The sequence below is a fragment of the Ylistrum balloti genome, unplaced genomic scaffold (genome assembly GCF_031769215.1).
Source record: "Ylistrum balloti isolate Yb309-2 unplaced genomic scaffold, AGI_CSIRO_Ybal_v1 Utg370580, whole genome shotgun sequence".
Taxonomy (NCBI): domain Eukaryota; kingdom Metazoa; phylum Mollusca; class Bivalvia; order Pectinida; family Pectinidae; genus Ylistrum; species Ylistrum balloti.
Window position 1 is genome coordinate 11,409 of NW_026782361.1, and position 27,139 is coordinate 38,547.

At 36.5% G+C, this 27,139-nt stretch overlaps 3 protein-coding genes across 7 annotated transcripts in view; all 3 read right to left on the reverse strand.

Annotated features, from left to right (window-relative positions):
* Nucleotides 1-4,199: 4,199 nt before the first annotated feature.
* Nucleotides 4,200-12,518, reverse strand: LOC132556596 (uncharacterized). The gene is made up of 7 exons (XM_060221018.1): nucleotides 12,399-12,518; nucleotides 11,268-11,448; nucleotides 9,048-9,982; nucleotides 8,210-8,365; nucleotides 7,365-7,519; nucleotides 6,103-6,415; nucleotides 4,200-5,668 (listed from the first exon to the last, which is right to left on the reverse strand). The coding sequence occupies exons 1-7, from the start codon at nucleotides 12,430-12,432 to the stop codon at nucleotides 5,460-5,462; spliced, it is 1,983 nt and encodes a 660-aa protein (XP_060077001.1). The 5' UTR covers nucleotides 12,433-12,518; the 3' UTR covers nucleotides 4,200-5,459.
* Nucleotides 12,519-21,996: 9,478 nt separating this feature from the next.
* On the reverse strand, nucleotides 21,997-26,132 carry LOC132556598 (uncharacterized). Its single transcript, XM_060221025.1, has 2 exons — nucleotides 22,882-26,132; nucleotides 21,997-22,851 (listed from the first exon to the last, which is right to left on the reverse strand). Exon 2 carries the CDS (start codon nucleotides 22,829-22,831, stop codon nucleotides 22,274-22,276), a length of 558 nt encoding a protein of 185 aa, XP_060077008.1. The 5' UTR covers nucleotides 22,832-22,851; nucleotides 22,882-26,132; the 3' UTR covers nucleotides 21,997-22,273.
* Nucleotides 21,997-27,139, reverse strand: part of LOC132556597 (rho guanine nucleotide exchange factor 11-like) — a 114,953-nt gene continuing 109,810 nt past the window's right edge. For all 5 annotated transcript variants that reach the window (XM_060221023.1, XM_060221020.1, XM_060221024.1 and 2 more), the window contains one exon: nucleotides 21,997-26,892. In XM_060221023.1, coding sequence (XP_060077006.1) covers nucleotides 26,144-26,892 — 749 coding nt within the window. In that variant the 3' untranslated portion in view covers nucleotides 21,997-26,143. The remainder of the gene's footprint in view (nucleotides 26,893-27,139) is intronic.

Genomic DNA, 27,139 nt, shown 5'->3' on the forward strand with positions numbered 1-27,139 from the left:
AAAATAGCATGGCTCGATCAACGAACTAACGGTGGTTATCGTTATGTTTTATATAAATATATATAAAAACACAGCTATCATGGCTCGACCAGCTGGACTTTGGGGGAAAACACCGTTATATGCCTGTCCTCAACAGTTACATGTTGCTAACACTACAACACACAGCTATCATGGCTCGACCAGCTGGACATTGAGGTGAATACCGTTATATGTCTGTCCTCAATAAGTATATATTGCTTACACTACAAAACACAGCTATCATGGCTCGACCAGCTGGACTTTGGGGTGAAAAACTTTATATGCCTGTCCTCAACAGGTACATGTTGCTAACACTACAACACACAGGTAGTATGACTTTGGGGTGAAAAACTTTATATGCCTGTCCTCAACAGTTACATGTTGCTAACACTACAACACACAGCTATCATGGCTCGACCAGCTGGACATTGAGGTGAATACCGTTATATGTCTGTCCTCAATAAGTATATATTGCTTACACTACAAAACACAGCTATCATGGCTCGACCAGCTGGACTTTGGGGTAAACACCGTTATATGCCTGTCCTCAACAGGTACATGTTGCTAACACTACAACACACAGCTATCATGGCTCGACCAGCTGGACTTAGGGGTGAAAAACTTTATATGCCTGTCCTCAACAGGTACATGTTGCTAACACTGCAACACACAGGTAGTATGACTTTGGGGTGAAAAACTTTATATGCCTGTCCTCAACAGTTACATGTTGCTAACACTACAACACACAGCTATCATGGCTCGACCAGCTGGACATTGAGGTGAATACCGTTATATGTCTGTCCTCAATAAGTATATATTGCTTACACTACAAAACACAGCTATCATGGCTCGACCAGCTGGACTTTGGGGTGAAAAACTTTATATGCCTGTCCTCAACAGGTACATGTTGCTAACACTACAACACACAGGTAGTATGACTTTGGGGTGAAAAACTTTATATGCCTGTCCTCAACAGTTACATGTTGCTAACACTACAACACACAGCTATCATGGCTCGACCAGCTGGACATTGAGGTGAATACCGTTATATGTCTGTCCTCAATAAGTATATATTGCTTACACTACAAAACACAGCTATCATGGCTCGACCAGCTGGACTTTGGGGTAAACACCGTTATATGCCTGTCCTCAACAGGTACATGTTGCTAACACTACAACACACAGCTATCATGGCTCGACCAGCTGGACTTAGGGGTGAAAAACTTTATATGCCTGTCCTCAACAGGTACATGTTGCTAACACTGCAACACACAGGTAGTATGACTTTGGGGTGAAAAACTTTATATGCCTGTCCTCAACAGGTACATGATGCTAACGCTGCAACACACAGGTAGTATGACTCGACCAATTGGACTTAGGGGTGAAAACCTGCCTACTGTTAATTTGCCTTCTGGTTTGGGTGTTATATAGGTTGTCTTCGATAAACCAGAAAACGCTTACGCTTCGAATCTTCCATGAGTCCTCTCGTAATTTTTTTTTTTTTTTTTTTGTAAATCTTTCTTTTATCTAAAGTCAGTCCTAATTTGATTAAATTATTGATATCATTTTGTTGTTGTTCTATAAGACAATTTTTTTAATTCACCGCAATATATTTGTGGTATTAAACTCATAACGTAATACAGAATTATTCTGACAATGTTGTATACCTGGTACGGCAATAATTATCATAATTATTGCATATATACATATCAAATGAGCGCGACCTCAACACTATTCTATCAAACTGTGTAAATACTTGCAAATTTTAATCATAAAAAATCAATCATTTGAAAAGGAACAATAAACGGGAACTTAAGGCATAAATTTTCTATAGAAAGAATTTTTTGAAGAACTAGTATTACTAATATTCCCGTGTTGTTTCTGCTATAATAGTTATAGAGAGAAATTATTTGACATTAAATATAAACCCAGTGTTATATACAAACTATATGAGATGTTTAATTTGCTAAATATATATTTAAATACTTTAATTTTCTAATTGTACCTTAAGAGTTATTTCCCTTACCATGTTAATTCCGGATATTTCATTCCGTATCCTTTTTCATTTATTTATAATTTACTTTTTCCGGATATTTGGTTTCTTACATTATGTATTTTTTGGTAATAAAGAAGTTTGAAAAATATAGAAGTTTGAGAAGCTTTGTTTTTGAATGTTTTCCTGTACTGCACACCAGAAATAATGTAGTTAATGACATCATGTATCAGTATTACTTGTTTTGGAGATGAAAATATGATGGTTGATATGAAACTAATTTCATAGATAGTGATGGTAAATATGAATCACTCATTCATGGTGCTTAACATGTATTAAGATCTTATTGGTAAAAATTGTATTTCCTCGAAACGCAAGGGTTCAAAAGATGCAAATTGGTGAAAATTATGGGAAAGATGTATGGTCGCCATCGTGATCTCATTGAGAAATATTCTATTTCTTTGTGCGACATGAAGCTAGACGTATTTAATGCTTGTTTGTTCCGGTGTTGTATACATTGTTCTCATTTGAGGACGTGAAATTACTTACTTGGATTGACCAAGATTTACATTGCGTGTCGTCGATGAAGCAGGAGAGGCTTACTCTTCTGGAGTCATCAACTTATTTATTACGTGATCTTTTAATCTTAATTTACCAAATATCGTAACAATTCTTTATATGTTTTATTAAAACAACATGAACATACCAGATGAAAGTAAATTACACATCGGAATCTGGTCTTCAATCCAACGTGTCACACAATATAACACTCCGCAATAACGTAGGAAGCGGTGGTTGGAGATCAGTTTAACGATGTGTGACATTGTATGAGTATTTGACTTAAGGCTTTTGGTTATGTGATAAAACACTGTAGCTGGAATTAATAGAGGTCCACTTTTCAATTGTGTTTTGCACTGATATCTAGTCAATGATGTCTGCAGGGGCTTATATGATAGACCAAAGGTAGTATCAAGACCTATATATACAGGGACGTATATGATAGACCAAAGGTAGTATCAAGTCCTATATATACAGGGACGTATATGATAGACCAAAGGTAGTATCAAGTCCTATATATACAGGGACGTATATGATAAACCAAAGGTAGTATCAAGTCCTATATATACAGGGACGTATATGATAGACCAAAGGTTGTATCAAGTCCTATATATACAGGGACGTATATGATAGACCAAAGGTAGTATCAAGTCCTATATATACACAGGGACGTATATGATAGACCAAAGGTTGTATCAAGTCCTATATATACAGGGACGTATATGATAGACCAAAGGTAGTATCAAGTCCTATATATACAGGGACGTATATGATAGACCAAAGGTAGTATCAAGTCCTATATATACAGGGACGTATATGATAGACCAAAGGTAGTATCAAGTCCTATATATACAGGGACGTATATGATAGACAAAATGTAGTATCAAGTCTGATATACATGGACGTATAAGATAGACCAAAGGTAGTATCAAGTCCTATATATACATGGGCGTATATGATAGACCAAAGGTTGTATCAAGTCCTATATATACAGGGGCGTATATGATAGACCAAAGGTTGTATCAAGTCCTATATATACAGGGACATATTAAATAGATGTGATAAATACGCCCAGAGGCCTTAACCACTTGGCAACCATTGCCCTTTAAGGAACAACATTTTGCTTGCTGGGAGAAAACACAGACAGGATCAAAGAACTAGTGGGGTCATTTTTAGACCTTGCCATAAGGACCCTAAATATCAGATATGAACTTAATCTGACTGTTGGTTCATGAGAAGAAGATTTTTAAAGATTTACCTAATTTTACACCCTTTTTCCCCCTCCTGGGCCCCTATTGGGGCCACGCCCTTTTTCTTCGCAAACTTGAAGCAGCTTCCCATGGGATGCTTTGTGCCAAGTTTGGTTAAAATCCCTTCAGTGGTTCTTGAGAAGAAGTCGAATATATGAAAAGTTAACGACACATGACACACAACGCACGGCGACAGACAAATCATGATGGCAATAGGTCACCATGAGACTTTGGCTCAGGTGACCTAAAAATTAACGGATGAAGGGACCATTCTACTGCAGCAGTCAGGAGCATGAACAGAACTAAAGTGATAAATGTTTATACAGTTTCATTAAAATTCATCCTCGTTTAGATTAAAAAACAAACTAAGATAAACCATATACAAGTCACAGTAAAAGCTTTAATCAATTTTAGTGTTAAAAATAACAACAAAGCCAAACTACATAATCATCTAACTAAACAGAAACACACCACAATATTATTGGCAGTGTAACATTAACAAATAAATTGTGTCCAAAAACTCAAAAATGAATATATAATTTTTTAATTTTCCTTAGAATATTTATACTAAAATTAGCAGATGCTGACAGGTTTTCTGGCCCTCAGATATCGTAACCCTCTTTGGGAATTGTAATTAAAAAAAAAACACATATATCTCAGTTTGATCTTGTGGAACATCTCATTGTTACACTTATCACTATCTTTACACCTCTGGAGATCACATCTGAAACCTCAGGTTTCACTACAGCATGTTTTATTTAATGGATGTTTCAATGACAACATGCTGCTAGTTTCATGTTAACTGAAGATCTCTAAACCCCAGCCTTATATTGAAGCTACATGTAGTATTAAAGGGTTATATCCTCACTTTTTTAATATATAAATCTAAATTACACTTTAGAATAAAGAAGTAGTAACATATGCTCTATATTGTATATTTCAAACATACTTAATTTAGGGCATTCAAATTTTAGCACATTTTTATTTTCTGGCAAACAAGTACAATAATGAATTCAGTTATAGTCAAGCTCTCGGATAGTACAACACAAAGTTTTACCATGACGCTGTGTTGATTAGTTTGGATTATGATGCGAATTGATAACAAAATTCATCAGAAGCAGCTTGACTACACAATACTGAATTAAATATCATATGTGCAAAACATCAGGGGTGTGGGAGGTATATATGTGGACACTGAAACTTTTGCATACAAAACATGGAAAATTCATGAAATAAATAATCTACCCCAATAATGGTTTGATTCATTTTTCTTGAATAAAAATGATTGAGTCCAATACATGTTCAATTTTGGGAAAAAAATGAAAAAGAAAAAAGGAAAAAATACAAAGAAATCTCAGCATAAAATTGCTGTAGCATTTCAATTGTTAACATCTAAGTATTAGGAGTGTGTAATGTTATTGTAGGGTCTAAGAAGCCTTTCAAAAATTAATTATGAAAATGCCTAAACCTTCTAAGTTATAACCAGTGATATTGTGACCAAAGGAACTGCATTATAAGGACAGCTCACAGTTACTCGCAGCGAACCGATTAAAATTTTGTTGCAGTAAAAATGAAAATCAGAATGAAAATAAGGGGAGGAAACTCCAGCACAAACAAGGAGTGTCAACCTGGTGCTGCTACTACTTTTGTAGTGTCCTTAAGAAACATTTGGCAAGATGAGAGCACTGGTGCACTGTAAACCCATCAAATGTTGTCAGCACGCGTTGTTTAGCACTGAGGTCAGAAAGTTCAGGATGTGTTTCGATGGAGCGCAAACGTTTGTTATACAATTGACCTCCATCAAGATTCTGTGATCCTTTGTCCTTTACATATACCACAAACACATCACCTGTTGTTAAACAAGATAGATTTTGTTACAATGTGCTGTGAAAACATATAAAAATCTTGACTATTGTTGAAATTGGGCTACAGTTTCATAATCAATTATCACATGTACTTGAACTATCAGTATTGATAAAAATTAATTTTCCAGTTAAACTTAGACAATGTCTCATGTTATTAATTTATTGCATTAAAATTTTAGTGCTTCATATTTTTTGGCAAATGAGCACAATCATACATTTAGGCATCCATAATAATCACTAATTAAGCAGTATGTATAAACTATGATTAGTGTTACAATATTTTAGCATGTTCTGTTCAATGGAAGAAGTGCTAAAATAAAATTACAGCTAAAAAAGATACATTTACAGTCAATCTCAAAATATTTCAAATTAATTTTAATTTTGAAAATAGACAAGTTCCATGACCTCATCAACTAACCTCCTAGTTTGCGAGCTCCTTGGACAGTTGTCAGTCTAAGGTCACCAACCTCTCGCTGTGGATGTTCTAGAATTATATCTCTCTCGTTGAAATCCACAAATACCAGGAAGACTTTAACACGGGGTAATTTAGGGATGCTGTTGTGATTAGATAAAAAGAAACTAACTCTTGCCACTTTGGCGAGTTCTCCATTTCTGCAGGCAGATTCTACCAGTCTCATATGTAATGCCATGGTCTCGGGGTAGAAACTGATCACACATATCTGGTTGGCAAGAGATGAGGGATGCATGCTGTCAAGTACTGACTGCACCGGCTGTTGAGAAAATTTAAAAATAATGAATTATCTGAGAGGTCAACACTGACTGAACAGAAAGAGAAAAGAAAGATAAACTCATATTTTTCTTGTGTCTTATTCCAGAACAGCCCATCAAAGGAAATATTGACATGTCATCAGATTCTTAATTCAAGGCCAAGATTGATGAAAAGTGAGTAAAACGAAATTCACGAAAAATACATAGGGCGATAACCAGGTGTTCCTGAAGCCTTAGTGATTCCTGCTTCATTGATGATGCTCACTGTGTAAATTCAACTAAGTCCTGTCACATTTCAAAATGAGAACAAAGTATACAACAACAGAACCAGCAGGCATACAAACAAGTATTAAACATGTCCAACTTCATATAACTGAAGTAAACAGAATCTTTCCCACATGACACCATTATGAATACAGACCATAAAATTTCCCGCTAATCTTCATCAATCTGAATCTCTGAAGCCTTTTAAAACTTTCTTTTGGTAACTCTCAAATAACAAACTCCAACTCTACAGTTTATATATTGCCAGTGGTGAACATGTATTCAAAACCAGAAGCTCCTGATTATTAAAAAGAAGTTGTTTGAACTTTTGCCACACTTGGCCCATGTGACCTTGAAAGTGAGTCAATGTCATTTATTTGAATATGGTATCCTTATCATTCATGCCAGCATGCTACATATCCTAAACCATGTAGTACTTTTTGAGAAGAAGATTTTTAAGATTTTAAAAAATTTGACCCCTTTCACTTTGAAAGTAGATTAAAGTAATCCTTTCATGCATGCTATACAGACCGTATAGACCCTGGGTCTCATGGTTATAGAGAATTCATGTAAAGGGACAAGTTGCTGCCAGACTCATTACCACAAAATAATGTCACTTTTGATCTTTCAGCAGGTAATGAATTTGTATATACATGAGGCAGGAAGGACCCAGACATCAACACCTACCCTATACGACTCCCTGTCTGTTGTAGGAGTCTGGGCAATTCTCTGGTTAACTGCTGCAGAAGTTGGACGGTACTGGACATTCTTCATCCCTGATATCTGAGAATAACTGTACACAGACCAACAGACCAGACATAAAGACATCACCAGTAACACACCTGTAAAACCAACAAGATTGGAAACATTAACCTATACTTTGCATATCATTGACAGTAAACAGGTATACTGAAAAAAAAAAATTCATGGGCCCCAATTTTTGTGGTTTCAAAAAAAAAAAAACTATTTCATTGACCTTTTATTATGTCGATTATTAGAATCTTCGCCTACCCTGAGGGTGATATATTTTTCAGTATATCATACAAAAATTAATTTTCTTTCAGTAAGTCATACAAAAATTAAATTTTCTTTCAGTATTTCATACAAAATTAACAATTTTTCAGTATATCAAACAAAAATTAATTCTCTTTCAGTATTTCATACAAAATTAACAATTTTTCAGTATATCAAACAAAAATTAATTCTCTTTCAGTATGTCATACAAAAATTAATGATTTTTCAGTATATCAAAACGAAAATTAATGATTTTTCAGTATATCGTAGAAAAATGAATAATTTTTCAGTATCTCTTACAAAATCATTTCATTTAGCACAATTTGCTGTAGATGTTGTCTAAAAAAAGAAATCACTCTTATATATTGTAGTCATGTGACACATATAGGAATGAGACCTTGACTGTTGAAATCATTAAGTGATGCAAAATAAAGTGAAGGATACTGACCTTTATAATGATAGTTATTGGAGATTTCAATGGAGAGTCTTATACATTAAAATGATATGACCTTACTTACACAAGAATTTGAAATGGGAGCTCGAAGATAATTCCAGGTGATCTAACCGTAGGTGACTCTCTGGAAGTTTTTTCCAGGAATAATTACCAAGGTTACTCAAGCGTTCATGCATTTCTTCAGTTATGTTCTTCAAATCTCTTACATCACCTGTTAATGCTGCAATTAAAACAAAGAATTATTAAACTACTTCAATTCTTCACTTAATAATTCTATAAATTCAGACAGATTATCGGCATACACAGTGATTCATAATGTCACAAAAAATTGTACATAACCATTCCCTTACTCAGCTAAAGTAATACATAGCGATACCTTTACTCAGCTTAAGTAATACATAGTGATTCCCTTACTCAGCTAAAGTAATACATAGTGATTCCCTTACTCAGCTTAAGTAATACATAGCCACATTGTGAATCACTATGTATTACTTGGGCTGACATTGTGAATCACTATGTATTATGTTTTATACCCCATCCCACCTGGATTTACCCCTCCCATCTTTCCTCTCCCACTACCTCCTCTCATCTGTCCTTATCCTTCCCACTACACCTACCACCTGTCCTCTCCCACTACCCCCTTCCATCTGTCCTAATTCCTCCCACTATCCCCTACCACCTGTCCTCACTCCCTCCCTCTACCCCCTCCCAGCTGTCCTTACCCCCTCCCACCTATCCTAAACCCCTCCTGCCTGGTTTAATGCTGGATAAAAACAGGTAATGAAGTCCATTAAAAGATTTTAAACTTTAGAAGATAAAAACATTGAAGGTCAGGACACATCTATCCTGATCCTCACATAAGTTTGTTTTCTTTGTTTTTTTAATGTTACTTTGATACTTACTCTCTGTATCGGACACTTTGGTGTTCAAGGTTTCAATTCTTTCTTCCATGCTCTTAACTGATTCATCTAAACCTCCAACCGTTGGTTTTAATTTGTCAACTTTTCTGTCCATGTCTTGAATTACTGGTTCTAATTTTTGAACAGTTTTATCAGTTCTATCAACTTTTGGTTCTAATCTGTCAAATGTTTCTTTGATTGTTTCTATTTTTGGTTTTAATTCTGTCATTATTCCATCTGACTTCTCAATTTCTTGTTTTAATCTGTTAAATGTTAAATCTAACATTTTAATTGTTGGTTCCATTTCCTTAACTGCTCCACTCATTTCTTCCACCGTTGGTTCTAATTTTATAACTATATCATCCAAATGCTCCATTTTGGGTTCCATTTCTCCAACTTTATCATCAATCATTTTAACTTTTGGTTGTAAGCTCTTGACCGTTTCATCTAATATTTTTATTTTTGGTTCCATTCCTTCAACCAATTTAGAGCTTTTGTCAACTTTTGGTTCCAATATCTGAAATTTTCCATCCATTTGTTTGACTACTGGTTCCAGTTTGGTAACTTTTGCATCCATTTCGTCAACTTTCGGTTCCATTTTTGAGACTTTTTCCTTTATTGTTTCAACTTTAGGTTCCATTTTGTCAGCAGTTTGATCCAATGTGACAAGTTTTGGCTCTAACTTGTCTATAGTTTCCTTACATGCCGCTGCTGTAGGTTTTAATTTATCAAATGTTTCATCCAATTCGTTAACTTTTGGTTCCAATTTCTTAACTGTGTTATCCATTGTTTTAACCTTTGTTTCCAACTCTGAACTGCTGCCTTCCAACTTTTTAACAACACTTTGGAGCTTCTCAATATCTTGGTCAATTAGAATTTTCCTTTCTAATTTTTCTATCCTGGATACAAGTTCTCCATTTCTAGCATGCAATGTATACCTGCAACAGACAACAGATATATAATATTAACTTTATTTATTTTACAACAATTGCGAAACAAGTTATGTCAACTTATACTAATCACTTTTGTTGGCCCAAATGTAAGTGCACGAGGGGTCATTGTGGGAGGAAACCGGAGTATCCGGGGAAAACCCACGTGGTCGGGCAGGTGACCCCTTACCTTTTCATGTCCGTTACGGGAATCGAACCCCGGTCTGCTAGGAGAAAGGCGAGTGCATTACCACTGCACCACCTGACCATCCCAGATATTAAAAATAATAGTTTAAAAAAACATCCAATAGACTTGTAAAGTCCATCAGTACATTTCTCAGTACAAGCTGCAGGCCTCAATGTTCTCAAAAATGATTTACGTATGTACCAGACAATGTGGCATTACCTTCTTGCATCCCCAGTAAAAGGTATGGTTTAAGGCCCTTATAAGGAGTACTGTGCTTTCAGATCTATCTTAACCTAAAAAAAACTTCTAAATATTTTCTATTCAATAATATGAAATACATAGATACATGATGGAATGATATTCCTCATGACGTTACACTATTATCACCTATATTGTCCACAAAGGAGAGTAAGGACTGGAAAATTACTACCAATCTTCTTTTGTTAAACTTATTTTTGAATTCATTTCTTCATTCATTTTCCATAAGGGAAACCATGCTATTGACACTAATGTGAAAGTTAACTATGTCAATCACAGTAAGTGATGTTATGACCAGGGTCCTTCCAAAATGGAAAATGTGATATCAACAGGGATGTCACAAAAGTAAACAGTGATATTAACAGGAATGTTGCATTAAATAAACAGTGATATTAACAGGAATGCCATATAAAGTGAGCCATGCTAAAACCAGTAATATCATATAATGCAAACCATGATATTAACAGGGAAGTCAGAGAAAGGAAAATATGTAAAATAAACAAAAAAAGTAAACAACAAGCACACTAAATTAAATCATATTAGCAGAAACATACAAAAAGCCAAGACATTTGCAGGAATGCCAAATTACACTGTAATATCAGTAAGAATTTCATATAAAATCTTTATATTACAATAAAGTATCTTGCCCAAGGATGCAACCACATCCGCTTTGTGAGACTACTTCATCTCTCAGCTTCCCAAGAAACCAAATCCGTCACAGGTAGATAGTGTCAATCCATGTAACTTGGATATCACCTGTGATTACAAATCCAGACTGAGTAGTAGGTATCAGAGTATGTGACATAATCTCTCACTTAATCATGTATATTTAATCAGTTAAGTACTTACACAGTACTTCCCATTACTAGTACCAGCATTGTTATTATGCCTAAGCCATATTGTACAGGTGTAAATGACATTATCCGTTTTTGCACCGTATCGTTATCAGGACCTTCTTGCCCAAGATAATCCTCTGAAGGCACATTCTGCTTCGCCTCATCTTTTTTTGGTTTTCTTTCCCGGAGATTAGCTGTCAGGAAAACAAAGTATCAAATTTAATTGTGTACCTAAAATTCACTGTTTTATGATAACATTTCCTAGTGGCAGATGTCAGTGTTGAAAACGGACAGGTATAAAATGTAGCCAAGTTATCACCTTGTATAAATACAGCAAGTGAAACTAAATTACAGTCCCTTCAGATTACAGGAACTCAAGCATCAAGTTATCCAGATTACAAGGTAATCGAGGAACATGCATGTAAAGAACCTTGACAAAAACATCACTAAACAAAGAAATGTAACCCAGTGGGCTTTAAAAACAATCTAATATGGAATACTTCCAGGGCTCCCGATCTGCCAGATTTGGGGCCGAATACCCCATGCAAAATATTATCTTTTTTTCCCAATTTAGACCCCAAGTTTTCCCAATTCTAAGAGAAACGCCGCTATTTTTCCCAATTCTAAGGGCCCCGGGCCCCAGTCCCAAAATGGGGTGTGAGAGACCTGATGTCCTATAGAATGATTATGAATGTGTGACACCTAGATCTTAACATGAATATTGTACTGTCATATAATCACAATCACCATTAAGTATCAGATCGACGAGTGAAATCATTTAATCATACAGCACTGGTTCACATAAAATACAGATTTTCATTTTATTAAAGATATTGAATATTAAAGTATGTTACAGGTAAATTCAAGTAATCTTGAAGCAAATGCAAATATAATGTAAAAACATTTGCGAAATAACAACCAAAACTAACATTTTACATTTTTCATCATATTGTTTCATTGTTATTTCAATGTTTTCTTTTTGTTTCACATTCTTCTTTCCTCTACTACACAGAGAGTATGACTGTGCTAACGTTTACGTCCAAAATAGAAACATACCATTGCAGGTGCCCTATCAAGTTACAACAGAGAAATTTATGTTAACGATTTACATTTAATCCCTTTAGGCTGTGAAACATATACATACCTTGTTTTTCACCTGCACGACTTCCCGTGGACATATTAGAATGAAATGTTTATAAATCGCTGTATCTGCATAAAGCTTCTAAAGTGATGTCAAATTTCAAATGGTCCTTAATTTCCAAAAGACGCGTTACACACACCGTCTATCGTTGTACTGTTGAAACGTATGGTCTCGAAAACGCTTTGACGGAGACTTGGGTTTTCCAACTTTCACTTTCGATTTACACAATTTTCCCCGAATCTAATTTCCATGCAGTTTTTTTTCTTTATCACTGACCGGCACCGTATATTACATGGAATATATTTTAAATCGAATTAGGCTTTTGGTTTCATTTCATGCATGTACATGTATATCGTATAAATTGTTTTTATTTTATATGAACATTTGTATAATAACATTTGCACTACGTAAATTTAGAAACAACCTGACGAAATTTACGTCAATTTTTCATTTAATAAAAATCATATTCAAAAGAATCGTTCAAATATGTTTTTGGGTGTGAATAACAACAAATAAAACATTTGTATGTTAAAGATGATAATTAAATATAACCTGATGTCAATAAATCGTTATGTGTATATTGACGTCAAATCAATTGTGCAGAAATTACTAAATAGTAAAGTGAATTTAGTAGATCATTATCACAGTGTCACTCAATCGATAGTGACGTCACAAAATCATTATAGTGATGTCACTGAATCGTTATAGTGATGTCACTAAATCATTATATTGATGTCACTAAAACGTTATAGTGATGTCACTGAATTATTTGTGATGTGACTGAATCATTATAGTGACGTCACTGAATCATTATAGTGACGTCACAAAATCATTATAGTGATGTCACCGAATCATTATAGTGATGTCACTGAATCATTATAGTGATGTCACAGTATCACTATAGTGATGTCACTGAATCATTAAAATGATATTACAAAATCATTATAGTGATGTCATAGAAACATTATTGTGATGTCACCGAATCATTATAGTGATGTCACCGAATCATTATAGTGATGTCACTGAATCATTTTAGTGATGTCACAGTATCATTACAGTGATGTCACTGAATCATTATAGTGATGTCGCTAAATCATTATAGTGATGTCACTGAATCATTATAGTGATGTCACTAAATCATTATAGTGATGTCACTGAATCATTAAAGTGATGTCACAAAATTGTTATAGTGATGTCACCGAATCATTATAGTGAAGTCACATTCATAATATTGATGTCACTGAATCATTATAGTGATGTCACTAAATCATTATAGTGATGTCATTGAATCATTATAGTGATGTCACTGAATCATTAAAGTGATGTCACAAAATCGTTATAGTGATGTCACTGAATCATAGTGACGTCAGTAAATGATCATAGTGATGTCAGTAAATGATTATAGTGACGTCAGTAAACCATAATTATGATGTCACTAAATCATTATTTGAAAGAAGCCTTAAACGTCTACTCTTTGAAAGCCACGAGAAAGCTCAATAAAATGATGACAATTATTTATTTTAGTGACATCACTAATTCATTCAATTGCATAATTTGATATTATAGTAAGGACTAAGAGATAGTGTCTTATGATTGCAGCGAGAACGTCACCCAGAGTTGATGGAATTCTTCATTCTCCTTCTCAGTCTTGTTGGTTTTCGTATGTCGTATGTCATGGTGTGTAACATTCGAATTTTGAATGCCGTATTAAGTATGTCATGATGCACAACTTTCAAATTTTGAATGTCGTATTTAGTATGTGGTGATGTAAAACTTTCATATTTTGAATGTCGCATTTAGAATGTGGTGATGCACAACTTTCATATTTTGAATATCATATTCAGTATGTGGTGATGCACAAATTTCATATTTTGAATGTCGTATTTAGAATGTGGTGATGCACAACTTTCATCTTTTGAATGTCATATTCAGTATTTGGTGATGCACAACTTTCATATTTTGAATGTCGTATTTAGAATGTGGTGATGCACAACTTTCATCTTTTGAATGTCATATTCAGTATTTGGTGATGCAAAACTTTCATATTTTGAATGTCGTATTAAGTATGTCATGATGCACAATTTTCATCTTTTGAATGTTATATTCAGTATTTGGTGATGCACAACTTTCATATTTTTATGTCATATTCAGTATTTGGTGATGCACAACTTTCATATTTTGAATGTCGTATTTAGAATGTGGTGATGCACAACTTTCATCTTTTGAATGTCATATTCAGTATTTGGTGATGCACAACTTTCATATTTTGAATGTCGTATTAAGTATGTCATGATGCACAACTTTCATCTTTTGAATGTCATATTCAGTATTTGGTGATGCATAACTTTCATATTTTGAATGTCGTGATGCACAACTTTTATATTTTGAATGTCGTATTTAGTATCACTTGATGCACATCTCGTATGTTGAATGTCGTATTTAGTATGTCGTGATGCACAACTTTCATATTTTGAATGTCGTATTTAGTATGTGGTGATGCACAACTTTCATATTTTGAATGTCGTATTTAGTATGTGGTGATACACAATTTTCATATTTTAAATGTCGTATTTAGAATGTGGTGATGCACAACTTTTATATTTTGAATGTCGTATTTAGTAAGTGGTGATACACAACTTTCATATTTTGAATGTCGTATTTAGTATGTGGTGATGCACAACTTTCATATTTTGAATGTCGTAATTATAATGTGGTGTTGCACAATTTTCATATTTTGAATGTCGTATTCAGTATGTGGTGATGCACAACTTTAATAGTTTGAATGTCGTATTTAGTATGTGGTGATGCACAACTTTAATAGTTTGAATGTCGTATTTAGTATGTGGTGATGCACAACTTTCATATTTTGAATGTCGTAATTATAATGTGGTGTTGCACAATTTTCATATTTTGAATGTCGTATTCAGTATGTGGTGATACACAACTTTAATAGTTTGAATGTCGTATTTAGTATGTGGTGATGCACAACTTTAATAGTTTGAATGTCGTATTTAGTATGTGGTGATACACAACTTTAATATTTTGAATGTCGTATTCAGTATGTGGTGATGCACAACTTTAATAGTTTGAATGTCGTATTTAGTATGTGGTGATGCACAACTTTCATATTTTGAATGTCGTATTAAGTATGTCATGATGCACAACTTTCATATTTTTAATGTCATATTTAGTATGTGGTGTTGCACAATTTTCATATTTTGAATGTCGTGATGCACAACTTTTATATTTTGAATGTCGTATTTAGTATCACTTGATGCACAACTCGTATTTTCAATGTCGTATTTAGTATGTCGTGATGCACAACTTTCATATTTTTAAGGTCGTATTTAGTATGTCGTGATGCACAACTTTCATATTTTGAATGTCGTAATTAATATGTGGTGTTGCACACCTTCCTATTTTGAATGTCGTATTTAGTGTGTCCTGATGCACAACTTTCATATTTTGAATGTCGTATTTAGTATTTGGTGATGCACAACTTTCATATTTTGAATGTCGTATTAAGTATGTCATGATAAACAACTTTAATATTTTTAATGTCGTATTTAGTATGTGGTGATGCACAACTTTCATATTTTGAATGTCGTATTAAGAATGTCATGATGCACAACTTTCATATTTTTAATGTCATATTTAGTATGTGGTGTTGCACAATTTTCATATTTTGAATGTCGTGATGCACAACTTTTATATTTTGAATGTCGTATTTAGTATCACTTGATGCACAACTCGTATTTTCAATGTCGTATTTAGTGTGTCCTGATGCACAACTTTCATATTTTGAATGTCGTATTTAGAATGTGGTGATGCACAACTTTCATATTTTGAATGTCGTATTAATTATGTCATGATGCACAACTTTTATATTTTGAATGTCGTATTTAGTATCACTTGATGCACAACTCGTATTTTCAATGTCGTATTTAGTGTGTCCTGATACACAATTTTCATATTTTGAATGTCGTATTTAGAATGTGGTGATGCACAACTTTTATATTTTGAATTTCGTATTTAGTATGTGGTGATACACAACTTTCATGTTTTGAATGTTGTATTTAGTATGTGGTGTTGCACAATTTTCATATTTTGAATGTTGTATTCAGTATGTGGTGATGCACAACTTTCATATTTTGAATGTCGTATTTAGTATGTGGTGATGCACAACTTTCATATTTTGAATGTCGTAATTAATATGTGGTGTTGCACAACTTTCATATTTTGAATGTCGTATTTAATATGTGGTGATGCACAACTTTCATATTTTGAATGTCGTATTTAGTATGTGGTGATGCGCAACTTTCATATTTTGAATGTCGTTTTTAGTATGTCCTGATGCACAACTTTCATATTTTGAATGTCGTTTTTAGTATGTCCTGATGCACAACTTTCATATTTTGAATGTCATATTTAGTATGTCATGATGTACAACTTTCATATTTCAAACTTCATATTTAATATGTTGTGAAACACAACATTCAAGTTCTGAATGTTGAATATTGCATGTCGAATGTTGAGCAAACTCCACGCAACTGTTTGCTTTCTCGTTTACGAAAAGCCATGTCTGTTATGGTTAACATGAAACGTACCCCTACATTAAAAGAGACAGTTATCTAAAAAGCACCTTATTCTCAAACAGATAAATATTCTCTAATTGTATAAATACTTTCATACCGAAGTATACATACAAATGTACTATACATAAAACTGCGCAGATACGAAAATTAATCCAGAAATAAATAATAACACTCTTAACTTTTTCACTTTTGAAATTTGAAAATAGAATTAACATGTACAGGGATTAAACCAGGAAGTCAGTGGAGGAGTGAGGTTAGTATTCACTGGAGAAAATTTGGACGATACAGCTACGGCATCACTTTATTCTGGGCCATTACACTCACGTGCCAGTTAAATAGAAACTATCATTTCTTTGTGTGGACTGATGGCACAGCAATAACGTACTCATTGACCAAGGCTCAATTCCCCGATCGGACAGGAAAAGATATATGGGGTCACTTGGCTGACCAATCGCACGAGTTCTTTCTGGATATTTCCAGTTTTCTCCCACAGTAAGACCCTTTCCAACCTGGCACATAAATTATTGATTGTTAATGAAGATTATGGGGACATTTTAATGGTTGTCCTAATGATTCTATTTATTGTTATTTACCTCGTTTTCATGTAAGGAATTCGCCAGAACTTACTGACATAAAAATCTTGTGTTCCTGTGCTTTTCACAGGAGTTAGCATTTTAAGATTTTTCGCGTGTTTTATCAAAGGGCCTGTTTCCAGTAATGTTAATTTTCCTTAGAAGCCTGCCCCCGTATAATTTCTTATCTAGCTCAACTACTGTTTTTTTCTTTTCCGAAAAATAATTTTACACCTTTCCGACACCCAGATTTCATAATTTCAGTGAAAATGTATTTTTATAAAGTTGTCAATTTCAGCATCAAAGACATAAGTTCGTAAATAAAAGAAGGTTATCTCGAAATTGTAATTCGCAACATAGTACAAATTTCCTTTGATAAATGCCATTAATTTGCAATTTTCTCCCGTTATATAGTTTTGGATGCAAATTTCCATCAGAAAATCGGATAGAGCTTTACTTGTTTAATATGTGTACAAAAAAATCAGTTAATTCCATGTGGTGGAACGTTCTCATATCGCCGCCTGAATGTGGTTGTAAATTGAAAGAAAAGGGGAAATGAGTAACAACCTTGTCTGAAACCCTATTATATAGCTTATTATATACTAACTTTTATATTGAATATCAGAGCGGATATTTTCATGACAGTTTTATGATGTGTAACGACTAAATAAATAGTATCGATATAAAGATTTACACTGAGGACACCCTGATGCATGAATACTGTTCTATCTCAAGCTGTCCTCTTCTGAATTTTCTGATCGTGTGGCCTTGTACATTTATCCGTATCTTCTTGTCATTGTCTATACGTTTACGAAATCAATCACTCGACGCTAGCTATTCTTGTCTCAATTTCCTTGTTTTATTGTCCCATCTCCAAAGCGTTGTGGCTCTGTCAGGGTTGAGACCCTGACTTGTCTCAATTTCTTTGTGCCTGCCGACCACGCCACATCGAATAGATAGATTATCCATATGAAATACTATATTTTGCTCTAAGTATTCAATCAATTCTGCGCTTCTTGGAGGTATTGAATGTGATTTATTATATTCTCTTGTTATTTTGTGTAATTAGTTGTTCGTTATTTATCACACATTTTCGCATAATTGTACCAAACTACTAAGTATTAGCTGTTTACAGCAATCATCGGTGGCTTGCTATTTTGTTACTTTATCGACGCTTCATAAACCAATCGTTATTGTTTCAAGATGGAGGGTAAATGTGTTGGAGAAGAGTGTCAAGTATACTTAAAGAAACGTAGTGGCAATAAGAACAGAAGTGCACGCAATGTAAATAGTCCACAATATAAATGGCTCCTAGATACGCTGGTGCAACAAGGATTGATGTCAGCAAAGGAACAAGCATTTATTTGCCAGAAGTGCTACATGAAGTATCTTCGGAACACAAAAATCAGCCTAAACCTGAACCCGAGCAGAACCAGGATATAGAGGAAGAAGACGACTCCCCGTCCCATATCCTGCCGTTGCTGACTCTTCATGATCTTTTGAATGGATCATCTTCACACAAAAATGTTGTCTCTGTCTTGTTACCTTTCCAAAAAATGGAACAAAATCATCAGTCTTACCAAAACGTGCAAGACATCACCTGATCTATTCACACAAACTGTGGTGTCCCACCTCATCCCGCGTCTGCTCCATTCACCTTATTGGTAACGACTTAAATCCGTCTACAGAGGTTGTCGTTGATGGTAGAGGTTCCTTGGAATCTCAGTTACCATCAAAATCGTTCGAAATCATCAATGACCTCCTAGAGGTGTCGCACGTCCTTTCACAGAACCAGTCTGCGTTTACAATAAGCTTTTCTTCTCTTGATGACTCGGCATGCATGGCCTGGACAGGTTGGTCCAAAGATCAGTTCCTCGAAATCCACTCGCACTGTTCCCCATATCTTTCATCTGGTATATATACCAAGACTACACACGATGCTCTATTACTGTTCTGGGTAAAACTGAAAACCGACATTTCCTGGAGTCAGCGTTCTTCTCTTTTTGGAATTTCCAAGTCAAGTGTGTCCAAAACTTTCCACTCCATAGTACAGGCATTAGACACATCGATAGTCCCACAATTTCTAGGTCCGGATCACTTGACAAGAGAACAATTGCTCGGGCACAATACTGTCTTTTCAGAAGCATTTTTTGAGATAAAGCCACGGCCATAATAGATGGCACCTATATTTATATCCAGAAAAGCTCCGACCACAAGCTTCAGAGAATGTCCTACTGTGGCCAGAAGAAGAGAAACTATGTCAAATTCATGAGCATCGCCTTACCAGATGGCTACATTCTGGACACCGTAGGACCATTCACTGGCAGCGAAAATGATGCTACAATTACAAAAAAAGTCATGGACAAGCTAGTTACTTGGCTACAACCAGACGACAACGTTGTCGTTGACCGAGGTTTTAGAGATGTCCTACCAGTTCTCGAAGCCTCTGGCCTCAATGCTAGCATGCTGTCATACCTGAAACCCGGTCAAAGTCAACATTCTGACGTCCAAGCAAATCTTGACAGAACTATCACCAAATCGAGGTGGATTGTCTGAAACACTGGACATTCTTCCGAACGTAATTGGTGCCTAACAGCTTTATCAATGTCATTTAGGCTTTGCTTCGAACCGTCACAGCCTGTCTGAATGGTATTGGAGGACCGATCTACCAGAGATCTCCAGAGAGAGATGCCAAAGATAGGCTAATGGCTGAACGTATGAAGGACCGTTTGACAACACCGAACGGTTTAGCTCAGAGAGTCAAGATAGATCCGGATCTATCTAGACGGGCAAGGTCCGAGTTTGTCAAGATGGATGCATCTTCCGTACTGTTTCCCCGTCTCGATCTTGATTACTTGAGAACCATTACGTGTGGAACGTATCAGATATCTCTGGCTCCTGGTTACATCGCCGAACATTTAAGTGATGACGGAGACTATGAGGTGTGGCTTTACCAGCACTCCACAGACCTTCTCCGATGTCAAATACATTCTCGACACAAAAGCCAAACGAAATATAACGTTTGGATACGGTTCACCGTTTCACCCGATGTTGAGGCCCCAATAAAGGACTACTACTGCCAGTGCCCAGTTGGAGAGAGAACGATGGGAATGTGTGCGCACATCTCCAGTATCTTGTACTACCTTGGGTATTACAGGACGCTGGAAAACCCTCGACCATTACAACCACAGGTAAAGAAATTCCGACAAAACTTGAAATAGTTTTCCATGCGGCAACGGAGTGCATATGTCGAAAGTATGTTTGGGGCTCGATATGAAAGATCCCCGTTACCATGTGACTAACCAAACTTATAAATATAGGTATTATACAATCGCCCGTAGCTATGAACACTCCCGTAAATGCGAAAACCAACCAAAATCATAAGGAACACGTTTTGTTTGTTGTTCTGTCTATTTGTCAGCCAATGTCTTCAACCACGGGGACTTGTGAAGTGGCCATCTTGGATTTTTTTATGAAAAAGTGTTTCTCTCACTTTTTTTCATATCTGTGTACATATTCTCAACATACCGAGCAAATACTCTCGTTTTTTTGTTAATTATCTAAAGAAAGTCGAAAATCGGCAATTCAACCATAGGCTAATTCAACCCAACATTTGAAAATGTTCCACCACTTACATTTTGATGATTTTTCCTCTCATCAATAGCATATTACGTACTATTTAATAGGATAAAAATTGGTTTGCATCCAACGCCCATAAAAGGGTGTATTCTCTAAAAAAAAACACAGTTTTTGTGTCTAAAATGGTATCATCGAAAATGACATTTTTGAGATTGTTTCTTCCATAAAACAGCCATATGGAGCGATGGAAACATGATTTTTTGTCACAATCATACCATGAATGTATTCTTTACGGTGACTATCATTTTATCAACACTTTGAGGAGCCATAAAAAACAAATCAAGTGACCTAAATCTTTATACTTTATAGATTTGTGACCACAACGGCATGGGCAATGCACCACCAACAGGAAATTTGAATCAGAGAAGGGGCCGTTTTGGAAACCGGCCCTTCAGGTTTGAATTTAGATTCTCTTGAACAATTATATTTTTTGTTTTTTATTACATCAAGTGTGTGGCCATAGAACAAGACCGTAACTGTTTTTTCCATCTGAAATGTCTGGCTAATCAGAAAAGGTAGATTAAATGAAAGGGTCACGACCTTTCCGCAATGCCAGGTAGTTTGTCATAGCTTGATTACAGCATCATGTGTCACGTTATGTTGTATAGGAGAGCTTTCAGATCTGGCACAATGTGAAACCAACAGTTCCTTCTGTATGTCTTTATGGAGACTCTAGCTCAACTGGAAGTAATCTTTTGTCTGGTTTGAACAAAGTTTTGTTTGTTTCTTGGGTGTATTTTTTAAAATTAGGTAATTCTTCAGAACCACATTTTGTTAAAGAGAAAACAAATATGATTTAGTTTGTACCTTTTATTAGAATACTTTTCCATGATTGCAGCCGTTCATGATTTGTTAAGTATAGTAACAATGACAGAAGCAAGCTTGTTTATAAACATGCTCTTTCTTTCTTCTCTAGTTTGCAAAATATCCAACAAGTTCCTGAATGCATTCAGAAGAATTTAAATTACAGTAGATACACTATAATATTTCTATATACAACAGGAAGTAACCACTTTGGGTACAAGCACTTACTACATACACAATACATATAATATAAAACGCTGGTGTTGGCCTAGCCGCTAACCCACAAATTGCAACTGGCCAGGCAGCCTGCATCCACTATGGTATCAGCCAGGCAGTCTCTGCTTACACCGATACTGGCCAGGCAGTCTCCACCCATAATGGTACCAGCCAGATAGCCTCTGCTCACACCAATACTGGCCAGGCAGTCTCTGCCCACACCAATACTGGCCAGGCAGTCTCCATCCACTATGGTACCAGCAAGCCAGCCTCTGCCAACACCAATACTGGCCAGGCAGCCTCTGCCCACACCAATACTGACCAGGCAGTCTCCACCCGTAATGGTACCAGCCAGATAGCCTCTGCTCACACCAATACTGGCCAGGTAGCCTCTGCCCACAGCAATACTGGCCAGGCAGCCTCTGCCCACACCAATACTGGCCAGGCAGTCTCCATCCATAATGGTACCAGCCAGGCAGCCTCTGCCCACACCAATAGTGGCCAGGCAGTCTCCACCCGTAATGGTACCAGCCAGGCAGCCTCTGCCCACACCAATACTCGCCAGGCAGCCTCTGCCCACACCGATACTGGCCAGGCAGTCTCCACCCATAATGGTACCAGCCAGCCAGCCTCTGCCAACACCAATACTGGCCAGGCAGCCTCTGCCAACACCAATACTGGCCAGGCAGCCTCTGCCCACACCAGTACTGGCCAGGCAGTCTTTGCAAACACTTGCAAGGCGACCTCTATATATGCTGGTGCTAGTCAGGTGGTCTCTGCCCAATACCTATTGGTCAACAATCCTTTACCTTCTTGTCTGTTGTAATGCTAAGTGATTGCTGGCAGGTTTTATGGTTGGACCAGTCCTGACCAGTATGAAAAATGGGTATAAGTATACTTGGAGCAGAAAAAGAACACAAGCCTGAGAATGTCTAATATAAAATCCTTGATGATTAAATCACATTGAAATCAGCAAGTCATGCATATCTCAATGACATTCAACCAGTTCAGGTAAAGGCAGTATTGATTTTACACGTTTTCCTGGTTACAGCACAGACCACCTGTCTGTAGAGTGTCACTAGATAAATAACAAGTCTCTATTTAAACATGTCTCAACCACAGGTTGATACATAGAGATAGAAAAAACACATGTCACTATGTAGATGAACAGGTCGTTAAGATAATCAACATTTTGCTCGATAATCAACATTTTGCCAAATGAACATTAATTTGCTAGCCAGACTTGTTGCTAGATAAACAACACTTCGCCAGATGAACATTTTGTTATGTAAACAACATGTTGTTCAAGATTCCACATGTTGCATAAGCACAGCTTCAATGCATCAAAAGAATTAAAATTGTTTAAAATTAAGTCACACTTCTCTTAACAAGTAACTTACAAACAGATGATATTGGTTAGCACTGAGAGGCTGTTACAGGAAATTTGTGTTCTTTGACACAAACTAGTAGTTGTACAGGATTTGTAGACATTTTTACATTATCATATCAAGTGTATAGTATTTCTCAATCTCTACTAATAACACATTATAAACATATACCTTGTAGATGCATGTCTGTAAATTAATTGGGTCAGACATATGTTGGAAGAAAGGTTTGCTGTACAGAGGTAAAACTACCGAATATTTACACTGTACAGGTATACTGAAACGCTGTACAGATATATACTATACAGAAAATATACAATAAATCAGCACAGTATCTTGTAGACGAAAGACATCACCATGAAACAATTTAAAATATGGAAAGAAATCCCTCAAATAGAATATTTGTGACAATGCATTTGCTGCACTGCATTCTTACTCCTTTCTCCCTTCCTCTCACTTCATTCTTCTCTCTCTTTCCTCACACCTTACTCTCTCAGACACCAACATTAGCAATAGAGAATGATTAAAAACAGTAGACATGGAAACAAATGCATAAGTTAGAAGAGAAATGAACAGCTGATAACTTTTAAAACATATATACTAGCCACACACTTCAAGGAATAATGTCACCATGACCATCTTCCTAATGACACCTAGAATGACTTATCCTCCCTACACTTCCCTGTATCAAACCCCTTCCTCTCCACTTCATTTTACAACCATCATTTCTTCCTAACACTTCCCTGCAGTGACCTCTTTCTTTCTAACTCCTCCTTAATGTGATCCCTTTCTTCCTGGCACCCCCAAAGTGACCCCTATCTTCCTGGCACCTCCTTAAAGTGACCCCATTTTTTTATCCTGGCACCTCCTTAAAGTGACCCCTTTCTTCCTGGCACCTCCTTAAAGTGACCCCTTTCTTCCTGGCACCTCCTTAAATTGACCCCTTTCTTTCTGGCACCTCCTTAAATTGACCCCTTTCTTCCTGGCACCTCCTTAAAATTATCCCTTTCTTCATGGCACCTCCTTAAAGTGACCCCTTTCTTCCTGGCAACCCCAAAGTGATCCCTTTCTTCCTGGCACCTCCTTAAAGTGACCCCTTTCTTCCTGGCACCTCCTTAAATTGACCCCTTTCTTCCTGGCACCTCCTTAAAGTTATCCTTTTCTTCATGGCACCTCCTTAAAGTGACCCCTTTCTTCCTGGCATCCCTAAAGTGACCCCTTTCTTCCTGGCACCCCCAAAGTGATTCCTTTCTCCCTGGCACCTCCTTAAATTGACCCCTTTCTTCCTGGCACCCCTTAAGTGACCCCTTTCTTCCTGGCACCCCCAAAGTGATTCCTTTCTTCCTGGTACCTCCTTAAATTGACCCCGTTCTTCCTGGCACCAACAAAGTGACCCCTTTCTTCCTGGCACCTTCTTAAAGTGACCCCCTTCCCTGTGACTTTTCCCTAATGATGCTGTCATCTATACAAAGATTTCTTTCCTCCTAAAAATGATGACCAAACTTTCCCAAGCCTCATTCTGAGAGGATGTGAGCCTCATTCTGAGAGTAAATGAGCCTCATTCTGAGAGGATGTGAGCCTCATTTTGAGAGGATGTGAGCCTCATTCTGAGAGTAAATGAGCCTCAAGTTCTGAACATAACCAATGTAGTTACTTTTACATAAAAACTCTTGATTCAGATGTTATAAAAGATGTCGATCAGAAGCTGGTCACGGTGTATTCCACTGTGTATGTATCACATTCTAGAATTATACATGGAAGAATATTGCATTAAAAAGTCTTGTATGATGGCTACTAGCTATAATAGCACACTGACTAAGTACAAGGTTGACTTGTACACCGAACAAACCTCTGGGCACATCAGGTTGTACAGGATTAACACAGTCACCTTATCCTGGGGTACAGCAGATTTTACAGGTATAAAGTAACACAATATCTCCAACCCCAGGATGCATCAGATCGTATATGTGTAACACAACATAGCCACCAGGTAAACCAGATTCTAGAGGTGTAACAATGAACCCAAATCTCCACAGTATATCAGATTGGTACATGTTTCCTGATCCTGCAACCTGTAGGAGGAAGTTACAGCATCAGGATAGTATTATTGTTATTCTGTCCCCTGTATCAATATAATTAAAACTTGTGGTTCTGTCTTTCAAGATCAATATTGTAATACCGTTTGCTGTTGTCTCCTGTGATCAATATTGTAATGATACCATTTGGTGTTGCCTACTGTAAATTGTCTTCTAATAATCACAACTGAACAAAGTGACAAGTGACTACACCTATTCATTGCTGACCACACCTGTACCAATTGACCACTTACCACATCTGTGAGAAGTGACTACTGACCATACCTGTACAAAGTGATTGCTGACTCCACCTGTAAAAAATGAATGCTGACCCCACCTGTACAAAGTGACCGCTGACCCCACCTGTATTAAGTGACCACTGACCACCCTTGTGCTGCTGGCATAGCGAGACCCGTGAACACACCGCCTAAATGACAAGTAAGTTATGGATTATACAGGTCACTAAATGTCTACAGTCATCTCCAGGGCGGCGCCACCTTCCACCGTCAGACGGTCTAGGTCCGATTTGTTGTCCAGTACACACGAACTGTCTATAAGCTGCCTGTTGTCGACAGCACATTGATCCGTGCTGGAGAGAATATGATCACTTTGTGTCCTTTTATTGTCAGTGTCACTGTTACACTCGCCCTCAGTGTCCCGTTTCTCCACCTCGTCTCCTTCAACATCGCGCATCTCCACATCACTTTCTGTTAAATTATCTCCTTTCTCACTACTCTCGGTGAGATTGTCTCCCCTTTCTGAACTCACTACCATGTCCTCCTCAAGTCCACTTTCCAGACCAGCACCTCCTTCGGGATCGAGGCGATCACTGGCATCCTCATAGTCCTCCAGACTGTCACGTCGACCGTCTGTTGCGTCACCATTACTCTCCACCACAGGAAGATCCTGAATCAGGTCTTCTACAATTTCTGTGATCTCCTCTGCCACCACCTCATCAACTCGATGTACCTCAACAGCCTGGTTTTCGGCAGGGGAGAGAACCTCCTCTTCTGACAATGCTGGTGGATCCTTGTCTTCAACTGCCTCATATTCTGGTGGCTCTGCTACCACCAAATTATCAGCCATGATGTCCACCATTTCCTGTGGCAGTTCTGTTGCCGTGGAAACAGTTTCTGCCTCAGAAAAGTCCATCTCCATTGCATTAACTGGTTCTACAGTTTGAATTTCAAGTAGATCTTCCTTGGTAACTTCTGCAAAATGGAACAAGAATGATTAAGAAACAAGCAGATATCTATCTAAACTACAGCACATAAAAAATACCAGTGTGCTTTTTATATTCATTAATAACAATCATGTATATGTATATATAGATCTATTCTTACATACACTAAAAACTTTATTTTTCTGATACTTGAAATGCTTTCAAGTTTTGGAAAAAGTTTAAAGCAAATTAGATGAAGTTTCCAAAGAAATATTGAAAACTTCCATGATTTTCTT